General features: G+C 46.0%; 2 protein-coding genes and 1 long non-coding RNA gene across 5 annotated transcripts in view; 2 read left to right on the top strand and 1 right to left on the bottom strand.

Moving 5' to 3' along the window:
* LOC146340798 (uncharacterized) overlaps positions 1–15,600 on the top strand; it is an 815,287-nt gene that overhangs the window by 123,529 nt on the left and 676,158 nt on the right. The gene's annotated exons all lie outside the window — the stretch shown is intronic.
* BOLA3 (bolA family member 3) lies at positions 6,826–14,248 on the top strand. Of its 3 annotated transcripts, none has more exons than XM_084804249.1 (4): positions 6,826–7,135; positions 7,926–8,052; positions 9,524–9,612; positions 10,375–11,223. In XM_084804249.1, the coding sequence occupies exons 1-4, from the start codon at positions 6,839–6,841 to the stop codon at positions 10,444–10,446; spliced, it is 585 nt and encodes a 194-aa protein (XP_084660375.1). In that variant the 5' UTR covers positions 6,826–6,838; the 3' UTR covers positions 10,447–11,223. The 3 variants fall into 3 exon arrangements, with proteins under 3 accessions (XP_084660375.1, XP_084660376.1, XP_084660378.1); XM_084804250.1 differs by lacking the exons at positions 6,826–7,135; positions 10,375–11,223 and adding exons at positions 7,335–7,414; positions 13,896–14,248; XM_084804252.1 differs by lacking the exon at positions 6,826–7,135 and adding an exon at positions 7,335–7,414.
* On the bottom strand, positions 12,899–14,241 carry LOC146340805 (uncharacterized). Its single transcript, XR_014783776.1, has 2 exons — positions 13,433–14,241; positions 12,899–13,096 (listed from the first exon to the last, which is right to left on the bottom strand). It is a non-coding gene; the product is annotated as an uncharacterized LOC146340805 (long non-coding RNA).

Here is a 15,600-nt window from a genome sequence, read left to right as displayed (position 1 = left end):
CTCCCTCCCTCCTTCCCTCCCTTTCTCTGATTCACAAGACCTGTTATAAATATGTATAGAAGCCAGGGTTTCATCATATAATAAGCTTGCTGTTATCACAATACATACAAAAAATACCTCAAAAAACAGAGTATTGTGGCAACCTGTGATTCAGTTATAGCTAATGGAATGGATACAAATAATAGAAATAACACTGTACTTAACATCTTAGAAACTGTATGGCCTTTTTAATTCTATTCTTGGGCAACAACTCACTTTCAAAATACTGAAACATTTTGAGGAATAAATATACAGAATCTCTAAAGAGGTGAGCTGGGAGTGCTGTGTGTATTTCAATAAGCAGTGGCTTCCTGAAGTACCTCAGAGTAGAACATGAGAAAACAGTTTTAGAAATAAGCCTTTAACCAGCTATATTATCAGTAATCAATCATTGTTTTGGCATGTTTTATTAAAAATCTACCACAACGGATGCATTTGAGCAGGAAGTTTCTCAAATTCTTTTTACTACAAATCTTGTAAATGTTTCCCAGGGAGCTTTGATCTGGGAATGAGAGGACCCAGGCTTTAGTAATCAAACCCCAAGCAAAAAGTGCATTTCTTTTCAAAGATGCTTTCTAGTTACCACAACCCAGGCAAGAACAGTGCTGGGTGGGCTTGAACTGCTTCTTAGGGCACAACCAGTTGCCAGGGGCAAAGATGACATTTGGTGCTTGATTGGGTCAGATCCTCAAGCATATATGTTCCTTCAGCTATACCACTTCATACTTTTTCATATCTGGGATTTTGTTTTCCAGATGGCAGATTATAAATGTTGTGGTGATTAGCAAAGGGCACACATCCCTGTGTTCCCTTATGAAGGTAATTACCCTCTGGAATGCAATGAGAGTTTTGCCTGCATAAAGAATATTGCATGGTCAAGGCCTGTATTTTTGTTTCTCTCTCTCTCTCTCTCCCCCCCCTCTCCCCCCCCCCCAAGAATAGTAAAGCAAATGGGCCAAATTCTTCTTCTGCTCCAATATCAGGGATCTTTTTTTTTTTTTTTACAAGTGTTTTTTGTTTGCCATCCTTTTTCTCATTTTTTAAGCACCCATTATTTGGGTTTTACTCACTGATGTTCAATCTTTGGAAAATGTGTATCGTCTAGCTGGCTTTTGGCATTTTTATGCATTTTTGTGTGTAAAACAAATTATAGGTATAAAGCTGTCTTTTAAATGCTTTTTTAATTTAAGAGAAATGAGGAAAAAAACAGGTTGGATTTGGCAGACTAATTCAGTTTAGTTAACCGAAGGCTATAACTTCTCAGTGTATTTGATTTCTTGTCTCCTTGAATTCACATTTGGAAAACGAGACCTCCAGGGGAGGATACCTTGTGGACCACACTTGAAGATTCCTTTGTTGATTTGTGACTGTGGCTACTTGAAATGAAGTTTTCTCTGGGGTTGGTTGACAAATGGTAGATTTACAATGTCTCAAGGCAATAGGACTTGTGTATTAAACTGTAGATATCCTTAGTACAGTAAATTTATGCTGATAATTTTATTTTGTATAATTTCCCCCTGTACTTTTTTCTTTCACATTTTTTCCCCTTCAGTGTCTTGGCAAATTTATTTTTAGGATGCCTAAGTGTATGGATCCTTCTTTTTTAATTTGTATTTTATTATGTTACACAACCAACTGAAATGGTTTGTGAAATGTATTATTCCTGATATCTTTAAACTATTGTGGGTGTTTTAATAAATTTTATATTTATTTTTTGCACTCAAATTCAGTGTGGTTTTTCCTCGCCATCCAGACTGCTTCCAGATAAAGATTTATTGTAGAATCGCCATGTCTCATTTACTCACATTTTATGGGAATTCTACACAAATAGAATCATAGAATAGTAGGATTGGAAGGGGCCTACAAGACCATCAAGTCCAATCCCCTGCTCAGTGCAGAAATCCAAGTCAGAGCATCCCTGACAGATGGCTGTCCAGCCTCGTCTTGAATGCCTCCAGTGTGGGAGAGCCCACCACCTCCCTAGGTCATGGGTTCTATTGTATTGCTCTAACAGGAATTTTTTCCTGATGTTCCGCTGGAATCTGGCTTCCTGGAACTTGAGCCCATTATTCTGTGTCCTGCACTCTGGGATGATGGAGAAGAGAGCCTGGCCTTCCTCTCTGTGACAGCCTTTCAAGGACTTGAAGAGCACTATCATATCTCCCCTCAGTCTTCTCAAAGCTAAACATGCCCAGTTCCTCCAGTCTCTCCTCATAGGGCTTTGTTTCCAGTTCCCTGATCATCTCTGTTGCCCTCCTCTGAACCCTCCCCAGCTTGTCTGCATCCTTCTTAAAGTGTGGTACCCAGAACTGGACACATTACTCCACATGAGGCCTAACCAGTGCTGAGTAGAGGGGAACTAGTACTTCATGCGATTTGGAAGCTATGCTTCTATTAATGCAGCCCAAAAGAGCATTGGCCTTTTTTGCAGCCACATCCCATTGTTGGCTCATATTCAGCTTGTGACCTACAACAATTCCAAGATCCTTGTCACTTGTAGTGTTGTTGAGCCACGTATCCCCCATCTTGTTACATTTGGGTTCTTTTTCCTAGGTGCAGAACTTGGCATTTATCCCTATTAAATGTCATTCTGTTATTTTCTGCCCAGCACTCCAGTCTATTAAGATCACTTTGAATTTTGTTTCTGTCTTCCAAGGTATTAGCTATCCCACCCAATTTTGTGTCATCTGAAAACGTGATCAGCATTCCCTGCACCTCCTCCTCCAAGTCATTAATAAAAATGTTGAAGAGCACTGAGCCCAGGACTGAGTTTTCCCAGTGCTGCTTCTGTCATTTCCTTTTCTCTCTTTTTTCTCACCAGAAAAAGTCCAACTTTTTTGAGAATGACAGAAGAGTAATGCGATCTCCACACATGTAGATGTCATCAGCACTACGTTTCTGGTTTATAAGAGGTATGGTTTTGACATGGACAGTGACTCTATTATAGCTCAGTTCACCTTTGTGATGGGGTGCAATTTTTTCACCCATTTTAAAAAAATGACATTTTGCTATTAAGTAATGCTGAGGTATTTTTCCAGCTATTTTAAAAAGTGAATTACCACTTCAATGAGAGTGTTATAGTATATATACCTATAATGCAATATATACATTTTAAAATATGAAGAAACCTTTCCAGTCATTCCCATTTTAGTGACCAGAAAGGCCTTTAAAAAACGTGTGTGTTTTTAAAAATAGCATTACGGATTGGGGGGGGGGGAATCATTGAAAAACTTACTCTGACTCACGTGAGGAGGTGTCAGCCAGATCTGTCAGACCAGGAGCACCGTAGGCGGAGGTGCTGGAAACCAACCCAGGCTCTAGCATCGAGGTGTGGGCCTCAGCCGGAGCCCATCATATTGGGGGTCCTTGAGCCAGGGACCTGCAGAGGCTTCCCTCAGAGCCTGCACTCCCCACTGAGGAACCAACTCCCTCAGTGCCCAGGATTTGCATTCCCATGTTGGTCCATCAGTGCAGGCAATGAGCCTGGAGCTGTGGGGAATTGTTTGAGAGGAGAAGTAGCTCTAGGCTCGTAAGCCAGTAAGGCAGGCAACTGCACTCAGCGGAGCAAGCATGTGCATGCACACAGGTACTATCATACTGATCAAATGTGGAGCCACTTCAGTTTTGGCCCAGAAATCCTAAACGGCTGCCAATTCAAATACGGCTGCCACTACAGCTACCATTTCGGGCTTTTTCAGCTCTGCAGTTTTCTGCTGCTTGGACGAGCTGGATATAAAAGTTTTTGTAATAACACCTCCTTTCTAACAAGTCCCAGAACATCTTCATATGTCAATTAGTACCAAAGTTATGGTTACCAGAACCCCAGTCATACTTTCATTGGCACATTTTCAAGTGTGTTGAATGTACACTTTGTGACAATTAAAGGTTAAACATGCAAAATAAACACTGACCATTCACAACAGTAATTGATTATTTTAAGTCAGCAATGCTAGGATGTTTATGTCATTCATTACTGCTGTTGTGAATGGTCATGGTGGTTATTTTGCATATATTTAAGCTTTTATGTAATTGTCACAGACTATATTTTTTTGCATTTCATTTCCATCTGACCTGTGTAAATTTCCCCGTGTGTGTGTGTGTGTGTGTTCACACCTTACTGAATAAAAGCTTCTGCCATAATAAAACACTGTTACTCTTTAAGGTGTCGCAAGACTACTTGTGTTTGTACAGATTTGATTCACACAGGTTTCCCAGCTTTCAGGTTCCTTCAGACAATATGCTTTTTAAGTCTCCCCCTTCCCCTGCCAGGGTAAAAGTGAGAGTTGCCTGTAGGGAACAGTGGGCAAATTCAGGCATTGTGACTGGGCACCAGTTTGTTCTCTCCCCACAATAAATATCAGCAGCAGAGGCTGCTCTTCCTAATTTTATGTTACAAATTGTATCACAGTCTTGCTATGCTAACAGCATTGTGTAGGTATCAGGAGACTTGCTCAAACCTTTCAAGTGTGGATGTCACCGATGATTACCCAGGGTTAACAACAGAGTAGGCCAGTTTGCACCATCAGAATAAGCCACCATGGCTTCAGCTACTGTAGCTTATTTAAATCTCAGCCTGTGTGAGGCGTGATTTCCATTTCACTACCTGGGTGCAGCGCGTCACATCATGCAAACTCGGGCAGCTTGGAGGGAGAAACAACCCTCAAACAACCCAACAGCAGCCCATGGGGTACTGGAGAGTCCCCCCCCCCAACAGCTCTGCCGCCCAGATACAGATGACACAACAAGCTGTGCCTGGACGGTGATTATGGGAATCACGCGCCACGATTTAAATAAGCCACGGTGGCTTATATTGATTCTTGTGAACCAGGTCAGTGTTTATTTGAAGTACAGTGGAAACAAATTCACAATAAACTGAAGGCTGGAATGACAGCTATTAGAATTAGTCGTCTCCTAAATCTGGGGTGGGGAACTTGTGACCCGTGGGCTGCATGCAACCCTCAGCCTAACTGCATGTAGCCCTTGGCCTGATTTCATGTGGGTGCCACAAAGACAGTGAGAAAGTGATGCCACCCTGCAACGCTGCAAACACTGCCCCTTTGAGCTCCACCCACCATTGGCTGTGGCTCCCTGATGGGCTTTCCCCACCTAGCCCCTCTATTCTCCACCCTGCCTGTCTTCCAGCTGTCCACTGAATTTATAACCACCACCACAGCAATTGTCATCCCATGTTCCCTCCAATAACCTGCTCTGGTTTGCCTTAGCATTCCATACTCCCACGCAATCTTGTCCACGCATCCAAACACAGGCACCAAACATGGTTCATTACATTAGCTCAAGGTCACTCACCCTGAGAGTTTTGGTCAGGGAGGTGATAGCATGTCCCCAGTACTAAATTTCTTTTAGGGTTCCTCCATCCTGTGGAGGAGCTTCCCCCTTTTGAGGTTTCTAGTTTGTTTGACACAATGTCCTCTTTACTGTGCAGAATGACACTGTTCCCAGTATGTCCTTCCTATAGAGATTGTAAGGAGAAATGACCTGATCCCACCCATTTGCTCCATTCCGTCAGGTTCCCATTATGCCTACTGTGCCTATGTCCTACTTTCAAACCAAGTACTCCAACTCCCCCATCTTGACTCAGGCTTCTAGCATAGTAAAAACACCTGAACATGGGGTCCCTCTTAAAAGGTCTCTGGCGTGTGCATTTTCTCCAGTGGTCCTTTGTCCTCTTTGACTGGCTATGATGTTTTACTGTATGTTCATGGTCTATTTCTACCCCATCCTCCTTTGGGCGATTGAAAACATGTTCACCCTCCTCATCCCCTAAGGAGGATTCATCCCAGACTGGAAGCTCCCCAACTCCTGTTGGCTTTTCCCCAGGGGTCAGGTTAAAAGCTGCTCTACCATCTTTTTGATGTTAAGCACAGTCACATACTGGAACAATGAAGTTCAGAAATATTTAGGTTATGATAGTTTTGGTCAGAATAGGAATGGAGACTATTACAGGTAGAAAGATATGTTCCAAGTTTTGAGGACACGGGTGTGTATGTGCGTGACTTGTCTTTTTGACTGTATAGTACATAAGATTATTCCTATATACCAGTCTTCCCCAACCAGGCGCCCTCCATGTTTTAGACTATAGCCCCAGTCATCATGGGCAATGGTAAGGGATTATGGGAGTTGTCCAAAACGTTTGGCAGGTGCCAGGGCCCCATCTACATGAGCCATTTACTCTAGGGCTGCTGTCATTCAAGGACCTTGGGGACATATAATGCAGTTGCCGCTCCGCAGCCAAACCATGCCTTTCACCCAGAAAATGCGGATTTCCAAGGAGGTGTTCATGTTTTTGGTTTGCTGTGGGTTTCCTGCAGTTGCGAGCTGTCTGGCCCTTCCCCAAACTAACTTCACATTTTGTGGTAGGCATGCCTAGTGCTTGTGTCACTCTGTGATGCCCCTTCACCCCTCCCCGTTCCTTTGCGGCTGCACAGTTCCAGAGTCATGGAGAAGCATGCTCATTTCTTCCACCACACCTTCACAGCTTCGTATCTGCATGATGGCTGCTTTGGAGACAGTGGCCAAGGGCGGGCGGGGGGCTCCAGCCACCATTTTGGAATGCCGGGTAGACACCCCCCCTCACGGGCACGCGCCTTGGCGTATGCGAACCATCGCGAGAGTCTCAGGCTGGAGAACTGCCAAACTGCTGGCATGGTAACGAAGGAGCAGGCCACCCACGTTCCACCTAACGAGGAACAGACAGACCCCAAAGGCCCCTAAAATACAAAGAAGCCACTAGAACCCAAGGTGTCAAACCCCGCCCTCACGTGCCGCGCACTTAAACGGGATGGCAAAAAAGGGGGCAGCGCGACTGCCGCGGTTTGCTTCGCTTCGCTGGCCACGTGCGAGGGCACAGCGGGTTCTTCCGCGGGATTGGGGCGCGGTGAACCGCGTGTTCCGCAGCAGAAGCACGGAGTGGAGGCCGAAAGCGGGGCCCCGCAGACGGCCCCAGGCTAAGGCAGGCTACCCTGGGCGCACCCTCACGGAGTCGCCCTGTCCAGCGTCGCGCTGCAAGAAATTTGATTCGGGTCACGTATCGAGCAGCGACAACACGTATGATCGTGATGTGCGTACAGAGTCAAAGGTAAATGCAAGTAACCCGCACTCCACTCAGGGAAAACTGCCGGGGCCAGCGCTGGAGCCGCGGCGCCTCCCTGCCCGGCCGCCCGGCTCGCTTCGCTTCCCGGCGGGAAGGCCGCCCGGGCCCCTTCCGGCGAGGGCCGGCGCGACCCCGCCCCGCGCTGCTTCGGGGAGGGGGCGCAGGCCGGGCGGCGTCATCTCCCGGCGCCGCCGCGGCGCTCCCCTCTGTCGGAGCGGCGCGATGGCCGCCGCCGTCGCCAGGGCCCCCGCGGGCGGCGGGAAGGTCGGTGGCGCGCGCGGGCGGGGCGGGCTCGGCTCGGCTGCCGCGGGCGGTGGCGCGAAGCCCGGAAGGGGCAGCGGGAGCCCTCCTCCGCGGGCGGCGGGCCGGGCGCCGCGCGGCCCCGCGGAGGCGGCGGCGCCCGCCGCGGGCTCGTCGCATGCGGCGCGGCCCAGCGTCCGCCGCCGCCGGGAGACGCCTCGCGCTGCTCGGCCGTCCGCACGGCCGCCGGGCGCTTCCGCGCGAGCCACGGCGCGGCGGCGGGCGCGCGTTGCACGCAGACGGCCCCGGCTCAGCCCCTGGCGTCGCTCCCCAGGACGGGGAAGCCTCGGCCTGAAGCCCCGGAGAGCCGCCTCCGGCCCGTGAGCGGACGCTGCGGAGCGAGATGGCGGCCCGGAGGGCGGACGCGGCCTCGGGCAGCTTCACGTAGGGGCAGCTGCAGGCGTCATAGTGATGACTCCTGGCTTTATTCCGATGATATTCCACGCTAACGGGAGCGGTTTCCATCTCCCATTAGATCCTTCTTCTCCTGCGCAATACAGTGCGAACCTACGCTTCACAGACAGACGGGGAAGTCAGGGTGATGCAAGCCCTTAAAGAGAAGTTCCCTCAGGCTGCTGCTATCAAAGTAGTAGACATATCAGGTAATTAGCGATGCATCGGGCTTGGTCCAAAGTTCTGCTGGAACACTTCTCACCCCGGGTGCTTTCCCGTGTTGTTTTTAGTCTTGCTGTTAATCCATAGATGAAGTCCATGGATACAGACTTGAACATACATTTGGAGTTCAATTTATTTTGGTCTGCAAGATTCACTCTAAAACCTTCTCTTCCCTTTGGAGTAGTTATAGCTTTAGTAGATAAGATTTGGAGAAAGGCATTGGTTAGTGGTCAATTGCAATCTTAACTTTATGTTAAGATTAAGGATTGACATTATGTTATTTAAAGTATTTTTATGCCGCTCCTCAGCCCCCCAAAGACTTCCAGAGCAGCTTACAATCAGTCGGAAAAAGATAGTCCCTCCCCACAAAGGTAAAGGTAAAGGTGTCCCCAACCAGTCGTGTCCAAGTCTAGGGTGTGGTGCTCATCTCCATTTCTAAGCCGAAGAGCCAGCGCTGTCCGAAGATGCTTCCGTGGTCATGTGGCCGGCGTGACTGAACACCGAGGTGCACAGAACACTGTCACCTTTCCCGCCGAAGCGGTACCTATTTATTTACTTGCAGTTTCTTGCTTTCGAACTGCTAGGTTGGCAGGAGCTGGGACTGAAGACGGTCGGGAGCTCACTCCGTCACGCAGCACTTGGGTCTCGAACTGCTGTCCTGCTGACCTTCCGGTCTGCAATTCAGCGTCTTAACCACAGGCTTATCTAAAAAGACTTGGCACGCAAGGAAATGGGGATGGGAGGGAAAAGGGGAAAAAAAAGATTTTCAGCAGAGCTGGTGGAATGGCCCTGCATTGCCTCTCATCTCCTGGTGTGGGCAGTCCAACTGAGCAGGCTCTGATGTTCTCTCAGCCTGCTCCTCTCTCCCTTGCTTCTTCTTCCCCACAGGGCAGTTGATATCCGTTAGCCCTGTGGGTGGGGAGTCCAAAGGGAGCAAGGCCCTGGTGTTCCTTTGGCCTGCTCCTGTCTCCCTCGCTCCTCCTTCTTCCCCACAGGGCAGTTGTACCCCTGGAGGCCTTTTGTGTGCCTTAAATGTGTTTATTAGACTCCTGAGCATCATCTCCTTCCTTTCCTCTTTTTAAAAACGCTTTTAGCAATGGGATTCTGAAAAAAATATGCAGTGACAGTACTAGTAAAGAAGCATAACAAAAAGCCCAATGAGAAGCCCAGGTCTGTTCTCCAAATCTTGTGATTACCAAGTCCAAATATTAAATATATTCCCTGCCCTGATGTGAACATCCCGCCCCATCTTTTGATTAAGGCTGTAGTCCTATACACACGTACATGAGGGTAAGTCCCAATGAACTCTATGGGACTTACTCCCGAATAGATGTGAATAGGATTGCACTGTAAGACTCTTAGCATGAATGGTTTGTTAAACTGAAAATGTGTCACACTTGTAACAAATTAATATCTAAATGTATGAGTCAGCGGTAAAATCAAATCCATTTTGTCAAGGTGGCTGTGGAGCAATGTATGAAATCCATATAGAATCTGAAGAGTTTAAGGAAAAGAGAACAGTACAGCAGCACCAAATGGTCAATCAGGTAAGCAGACTGACACATTATGGGGTGCAGAAGCATGGGAAAACATAGGAGGGCAACACATAGAAGAGGATGTCATATGGAAACACATACACACCCTAATTTCTGTGAATGAGAGTGTGATTGAACAATAAGCCATATCTGGAAGCACCCTGAATTTCAAGCATTTTTTTAGGGTAATCTGCACTTTGGTGGCCAAGCTACCCCAGCCCTCTCTTTCATTTTCTTGGAATAAATGTATTCAAAAATTCCTAACTTTAGCTGAGAAGAATGTAAAAATTAAAATCAATTCCTCTATACCCAGACTTCATGAGTAGTTCCCTGGATGCTCCGAATATAAAGGAGATGCCATACCCTGTAATGTTGTTCACTAACAGTTTGCCTCCTGCTCAGGGCAAACAATATTCATGCCTAGAAATAAATAACTTCATCTTATATTATTTTAGCTTTGAACCACTTCATCAGGCTTGAAATTGATTGGTTTTTACAAACTCACACAATAGCCCAAAACACCCTTCCTCAATGTGAAACCAAATATATTAGACCAGATATTCTATTGTTATGTCACCCGCCTTGTAAGGAGTGTCACCCACCCTCCTAAAAGTCTGCCTATTAATATTGTTACCAAAAATGAAAGAGAAGCCTATTTTAGCATGTTCTGAGAAAATTTTTTAATGGTGTGGAAGGGGTTTCTTGGGGCATCGGCCTTCTGGTCTTTCAGGCTGCTTTTTCTGTTGTGTAGTTTACAGTGCTTTCTTCTTCCAGGCCCTAAGTGAAGAAATTAAAGCAATGCACGGACTACGGATATTCACTTCTGTTCCCAAGCACAGAAGCTAGGACTGGCTAATAGCCCATAGGGTTTGTGACTTTCAGGAAGATGCCTCTTGGCACATGATGAAGTGAGAAGTTTGTATTTCCACACACACCTCATGCTTCCCCCACTTCCCCAGTCATACCACAAATAAAATCACTGTGCTGGTGTACAGTAAAACAAGGATACCGAAGACTGGCTTCAACAGCAGTATTTTTTTCAGATGTAAAAGTTTGCTGTCTTAATTGCATTGGTTAACTCCTTTTTTCCCCAATAACACTGGTATCAACCATACCAATAGCACTAGACGCAAGAAGAAAATGGAGTATGTTGTAGAAAGGAAGAACTACTCATGGGGCTATCCTGTTTCTCTTTTTATGTAAAGATCACAGGGCAGGTGAAAATCATGGATGAAATGCAATGCATGTTTCTGCTGGATTTGTTGCTAGAAGTTTATGATTACTGGGGATACTTGCAGGCCCACAAGTACAGAAAGAGAATATAGATGTATTGTACCTAAGAGCACACAAGAGTCCCTTCCTTGTAATAAGATTGTTTTAAATTATTTATTATATACACTCTAGCTTTCTAAGGTTAATCAGTTCCATCAGTGCAATTATTAGCTATGATGAGCAGGGCTGCCTTTTCCTTGTGTAGAGAAGGTGATATGTCATCTATTTTTAAATGACAATTTGTTTCCTGAAATTTCAAATAAGGTATTTTACCTTTCGGTAAAGAGTTGTCATTGTAGCATGAGCAAAGTGTTGAACTCTGTGAGAAATAAAAATGCAACTTAAAAGCTTTCTTCCAGTCTAATTGCAAACCACTGTGTACTGCAACTCTCTCTAGTTCTCCTGGGAGGAGGGTCACTATTGTACATTTCTATGAAATGGAAGGTACGAATACTAAGTCCATTGTATATTTTCTTAAGAGTAATGCTCATTTTAATATTGAGCATATAAAATGCAGTAATGTAAACTTATTTTTCTCCTTCATCAAGGGCACAATCCTATCCAGATAGGCGGCCGCCTCCGAACTTGGAGGCGACCGCCTATCCAAAGCAGGGCAGGAGAAGTGTGGAGGGGATTGTTCCCTCCGCACTCCTCCTGCCCTGCATTTTCAACTAGACAGCCAACTGCAGGGGGCTGAGCGGGGGAGGAGGCCACTGTATGACACACTGGATGTGTTGTACAGGTATGTCCGCCCGCCCCGGAACGCCCCCAGACATGCCCCTTTTCAGCTGCTCTGTGCTCCTCTTGCGAGCGCAGAGGACAGGGCTCTTCCGCGCTGCCTCTGAGGCGGCGCGGAATTGCAGGGAGGTCAGTTCTCCAGGGACCGACCTCGGCGCATGGGCTCCCAGGTCAGTTCCCAGAAAACAGGATATCCTATGGCCATCTAGCCACTGTCTAGTGGCCATAGGATTGCTCCCCAAGTATAGTTTCCCATAATTAAGCAGAGCCAAAGTGTGAAAATGTTGAAGCCCCTAGGGGCAGCCTGGGATTGTGGCCAGTTGCCCGCTAATACTCTCAACAGTTCTGAACACTGAACTGGGCAGGACAAAGGACAGGTTAGCAATGCTGGTTGCCACCTGCTAAGTGATCAGTGTTACTGAATGGCTGTTGAGGGTAATAGGTGAGATGCAATAATAGGGCTTAGGAAATTGTGCAAAACTGTTTTCTGGAGTTTCAATCATGTTAACGGAACAAATGCTGCCACCTTGTGTATTAATGCTATAAAAGCCTTGAGTATGGTCTTAAAGCACAGCTTGTGTTGCAACCTTTATCAGAGAAAAATAAGAGCACCCCCTCCAACTAAAACACAACATTGCTTTCTTGCCAAGTATAAAGACTTGTAAAGAATACCCTGCTTGATCAGAAAAAGCAAATGTTGGAATTTATCATATGGCTACATCTATCTTAGGGCAGTACCTTTGTTAAGCCAACTGTCACAAAATAGCATGCAAGCTTTCGATTTCACCAGCAGTCATCATCAGGCTAGATAAGTGGTGAGCAACTTGTGGCCCTCCCAAGGTTTTGGCCTACAACTACCATTAGCCCTCAGCATTGGCTGTGCTGGGTAGGACTGAGTTGTAGGCCAAAACATCTGGAGGGCCACAGGTTGCCAACCCTGGACTAGATGGTAAAGAAAGCAGTGGGGGCAGGAAGGTAGCTGGTGCTGAAGTTATGGAGTCTGCCTTTAGTGACAGTCTTAAGGTGGAATATTCGACAAGGCGGCAGTCATTCCAGTTAGGCTCTACTAGGGATGTCTGAGAAATCCTCCACCAAATCAAATGAGTTTGGATTTCTATGACTCCAACCCATGGATTCCGCAGTGGACCGGCTTTTCCTGAGGAGTTGCATGGATTCTGTGGATTTGTGGACCATTTTCTTTACTTTCTGGAACTTTACACAAATGTAGTTGTAGAAAAATATGCAAAATAAACACTGGCTGAGAATGTGCATTTCTCCCATAGGCTAAAGCATGAAATTTTCGGGGGGTTGTACAAATTTGGGAAATTGGGAAAAATCTGATCCCAGCAATGAGCAGACAACAGAACAAAAGGCACCTGACTATCCACAAAATGCTGGCGGAAGGGGTTTTTGCAAAATGTACATCCCTAGGCTCTACTAGGTGCTGTGAGGGTTTCAGGATGCACCTGGGACTGTCTCTAAGGCTCTTGGAAGAAACAAACAATAGTTGCTCCCGCTTCTAAAAATATAAAATCCAGCTGTTACTAGGATCTGCCTCCATCCTTAGGTGAAACATGCAGGTTCCTTGGTAGGTGGAAAGCAAAAGTAGATTGAAACCAAACAGTTCGTATATTAACAAAACTGGAGATAATTTTGTCAATGGAAGCCAGATTTGGTAGCTTTACTTAGTAGCTGGAGAACATATACCCTAGAGCAGCCTTCCCCAACCTGGTGCCCCTCATATATGTTGGACTACAACTCTCATAATTCCCATGCTGGCTGGAAATTATGGGAGTTGTAGCCCAACACATCTGGAGGGCACCAGGTTGGGGAAGGCTGCCATAGAGCATAAAGTCCCATCTTCTCATGGTATAAAATCCTCTTCCTACAGTGTAGGATCCCACTGTTGAATGGCTAAATTTAGTATTCTCCAGGCCACACAAAAACAATGATAGTTGTGCTGATCATGAGAAATATTCCAAAGTCTATATTGGAGCAATACCTTTATTAGACTAATCAAGCTCCAATCTTGAAAGTGTTCAATTCTGATGGGCCCTAATCACTTCCCCAGCAATGGAACTATGGGCACTCAAAGGACTGGGCTGCAAACAGAGCAGCTGGTTTATTCAGCACTCAAATCTTTACTGTACTTTGCAATGAGAGCGCAGGAAAAAGTTGATGTATGAACTGTGCCCAGAAAGGAGAGGGCAAGAATAGCCCACCTGCTTATTTTGTCTCCTCTCTGCCTCTTACGTGTATTTCGTTTCTGGCTTTTTCTCCTCTAGGCTAGTTTGAAATCTGCAGGACTCTTACTGAAGGAGGCAAACGAGATTGGCCAGCTGATCCCTTCTGCCTCCGAGTGGTCCTCTGGCAAAATACTTGAGTGAAATTCTTGCTGTTAGACATGCTGATCAGGTTTAGCAGGCAGTATTTGATTCACAACTAGAGACGTAAATTTTCTGTAATTAAGGCCCTGCGAGAAAACATTTTAGGTGTTTTGCAGGGAGAAGAATTGATAGAGTTCAGAAATATCAGAGCTTAACTAATGTTACTGCTTTAAGAACATGATCTTTCTTTATATTTTGTTAACAGTTGTGTGTCTTGTCAAATCAATAAAGTAACTTTGTTGTTGTTGTTGTGTCTGACTCTTCATGACCCCATGGACCATAGCACGCCAGGCCTTCCTGTCCTGCGCTCTCTCCCGGAGCGTGCTCAAGTTCATATTCATTGCATCGGTGATGCTGTCTAGCCATCTCATCCTCTGCCGTCCCCTTCTCCTTTTGCCTTCAGTCTTTCCCAGCATCAGGGTCTTTTCCAGGGAGTTTTCTCTTCGCATTAGGTGGCCAAAATATTGGAGCTTCAGCTTCATTATCTGTCCTTCCAATGAGCACTCAGGGTTGATTTCCTTTAGGATGGACTGATTTGACCTCCTTGCAGTCCAGGGGACTCGTAAGAGTCTTCTCCAGCACCACAGTTCGAAAGCATCAATTCTTCGGCGCTCAGCCTTCCTTATAGTCCAGCTCTCACAGCCATACATTACTACTGGGAAAACCATAGCTTTGATTAGACGGACCTTTGTCATGAAGGTGATGTCTCTGCTTCTTACTATGCTGAAAGTAACTTTGCTCTCCAATTAAGCATGAAGGACCATACTGAAGAAAGAAGAACCCTGCACAAATATCTCTCTCACAAACTCTGACTTTATTTAACCCCAGCTTCCTTGTGGTGGCTGTGATGAATCATGTTACATATTATATATGGTGTAAGCATGCTTGTGTTTTAATTGGGTTCTCTGCCAAGTCCTCCTGAGAGCTCTGCCTTGCTGGCTTGGGAGACTAGAAGCAGCTCCAGCTCTCATCAAAAAAGGTCATCTGAGGCCAGATATCCCTATTCCCTTAAAGTGCAACTGCCTAGCAGGCCTTTATAGGTTCTCCTTCATTTAAGAACACTTGAATATTGTCTATGAAGACCCTGAACACAACAGTCAGGCTTGGTTGAACGTGGGAGTTGTAGAGTCAGTACACCAGAAATAGGGTGTTTTTTTTTAACATCTACATAAAGCTTAATCCACTTAGTGTATTTGATGGTGGTCTGTTGCTTATATGGCATAGAACAGATGTGTGCAGCTGCTTCACGTGTGCCAGCATACATGTATGTGCTTTGAATCCATAACATGGAACAATCCTAAGGTACCCCTGCAAACCCAGTTCTCACAAAGAGCAGAGGAGGTAAGCTAGTTTCTGTACCTGAATCACTTCAGACTGCTGGCGGGGGCACACACAGAGTCTGGAGAAGCACAGTACAGACAGGTTTACTTCCATGTCTGCCATTTCTGAGAATGAAGCCCTAGAATTACAGAGTTGGTTCAAAATGCAAATCTTTTTCATCTGCAATTCTTGCAATCTCTCCATTGCTGAGACTGACTGCCATTAGAAATGGTACATGTGTTCAGAGGTGTGCCCAAGCCACAGCCCCACTGCTCAAAATAAG

This window comes from Heloderma suspectum, chromosome 6, assembly GCF_057233095.1.
Source record: "Heloderma suspectum isolate Gila_16-S chromosome 6, 16-S_ref, whole genome shotgun sequence".
Classification (NCBI taxonomy): Eukaryota; Metazoa; Chordata; class Lepidosauria; order Squamata; family Helodermatidae; genus Heloderma; species Heloderma suspectum.
Note: the sequence above shows the minus strand (reverse complement) of the source record. Positions and strands in the feature narration are given on the sequence as shown.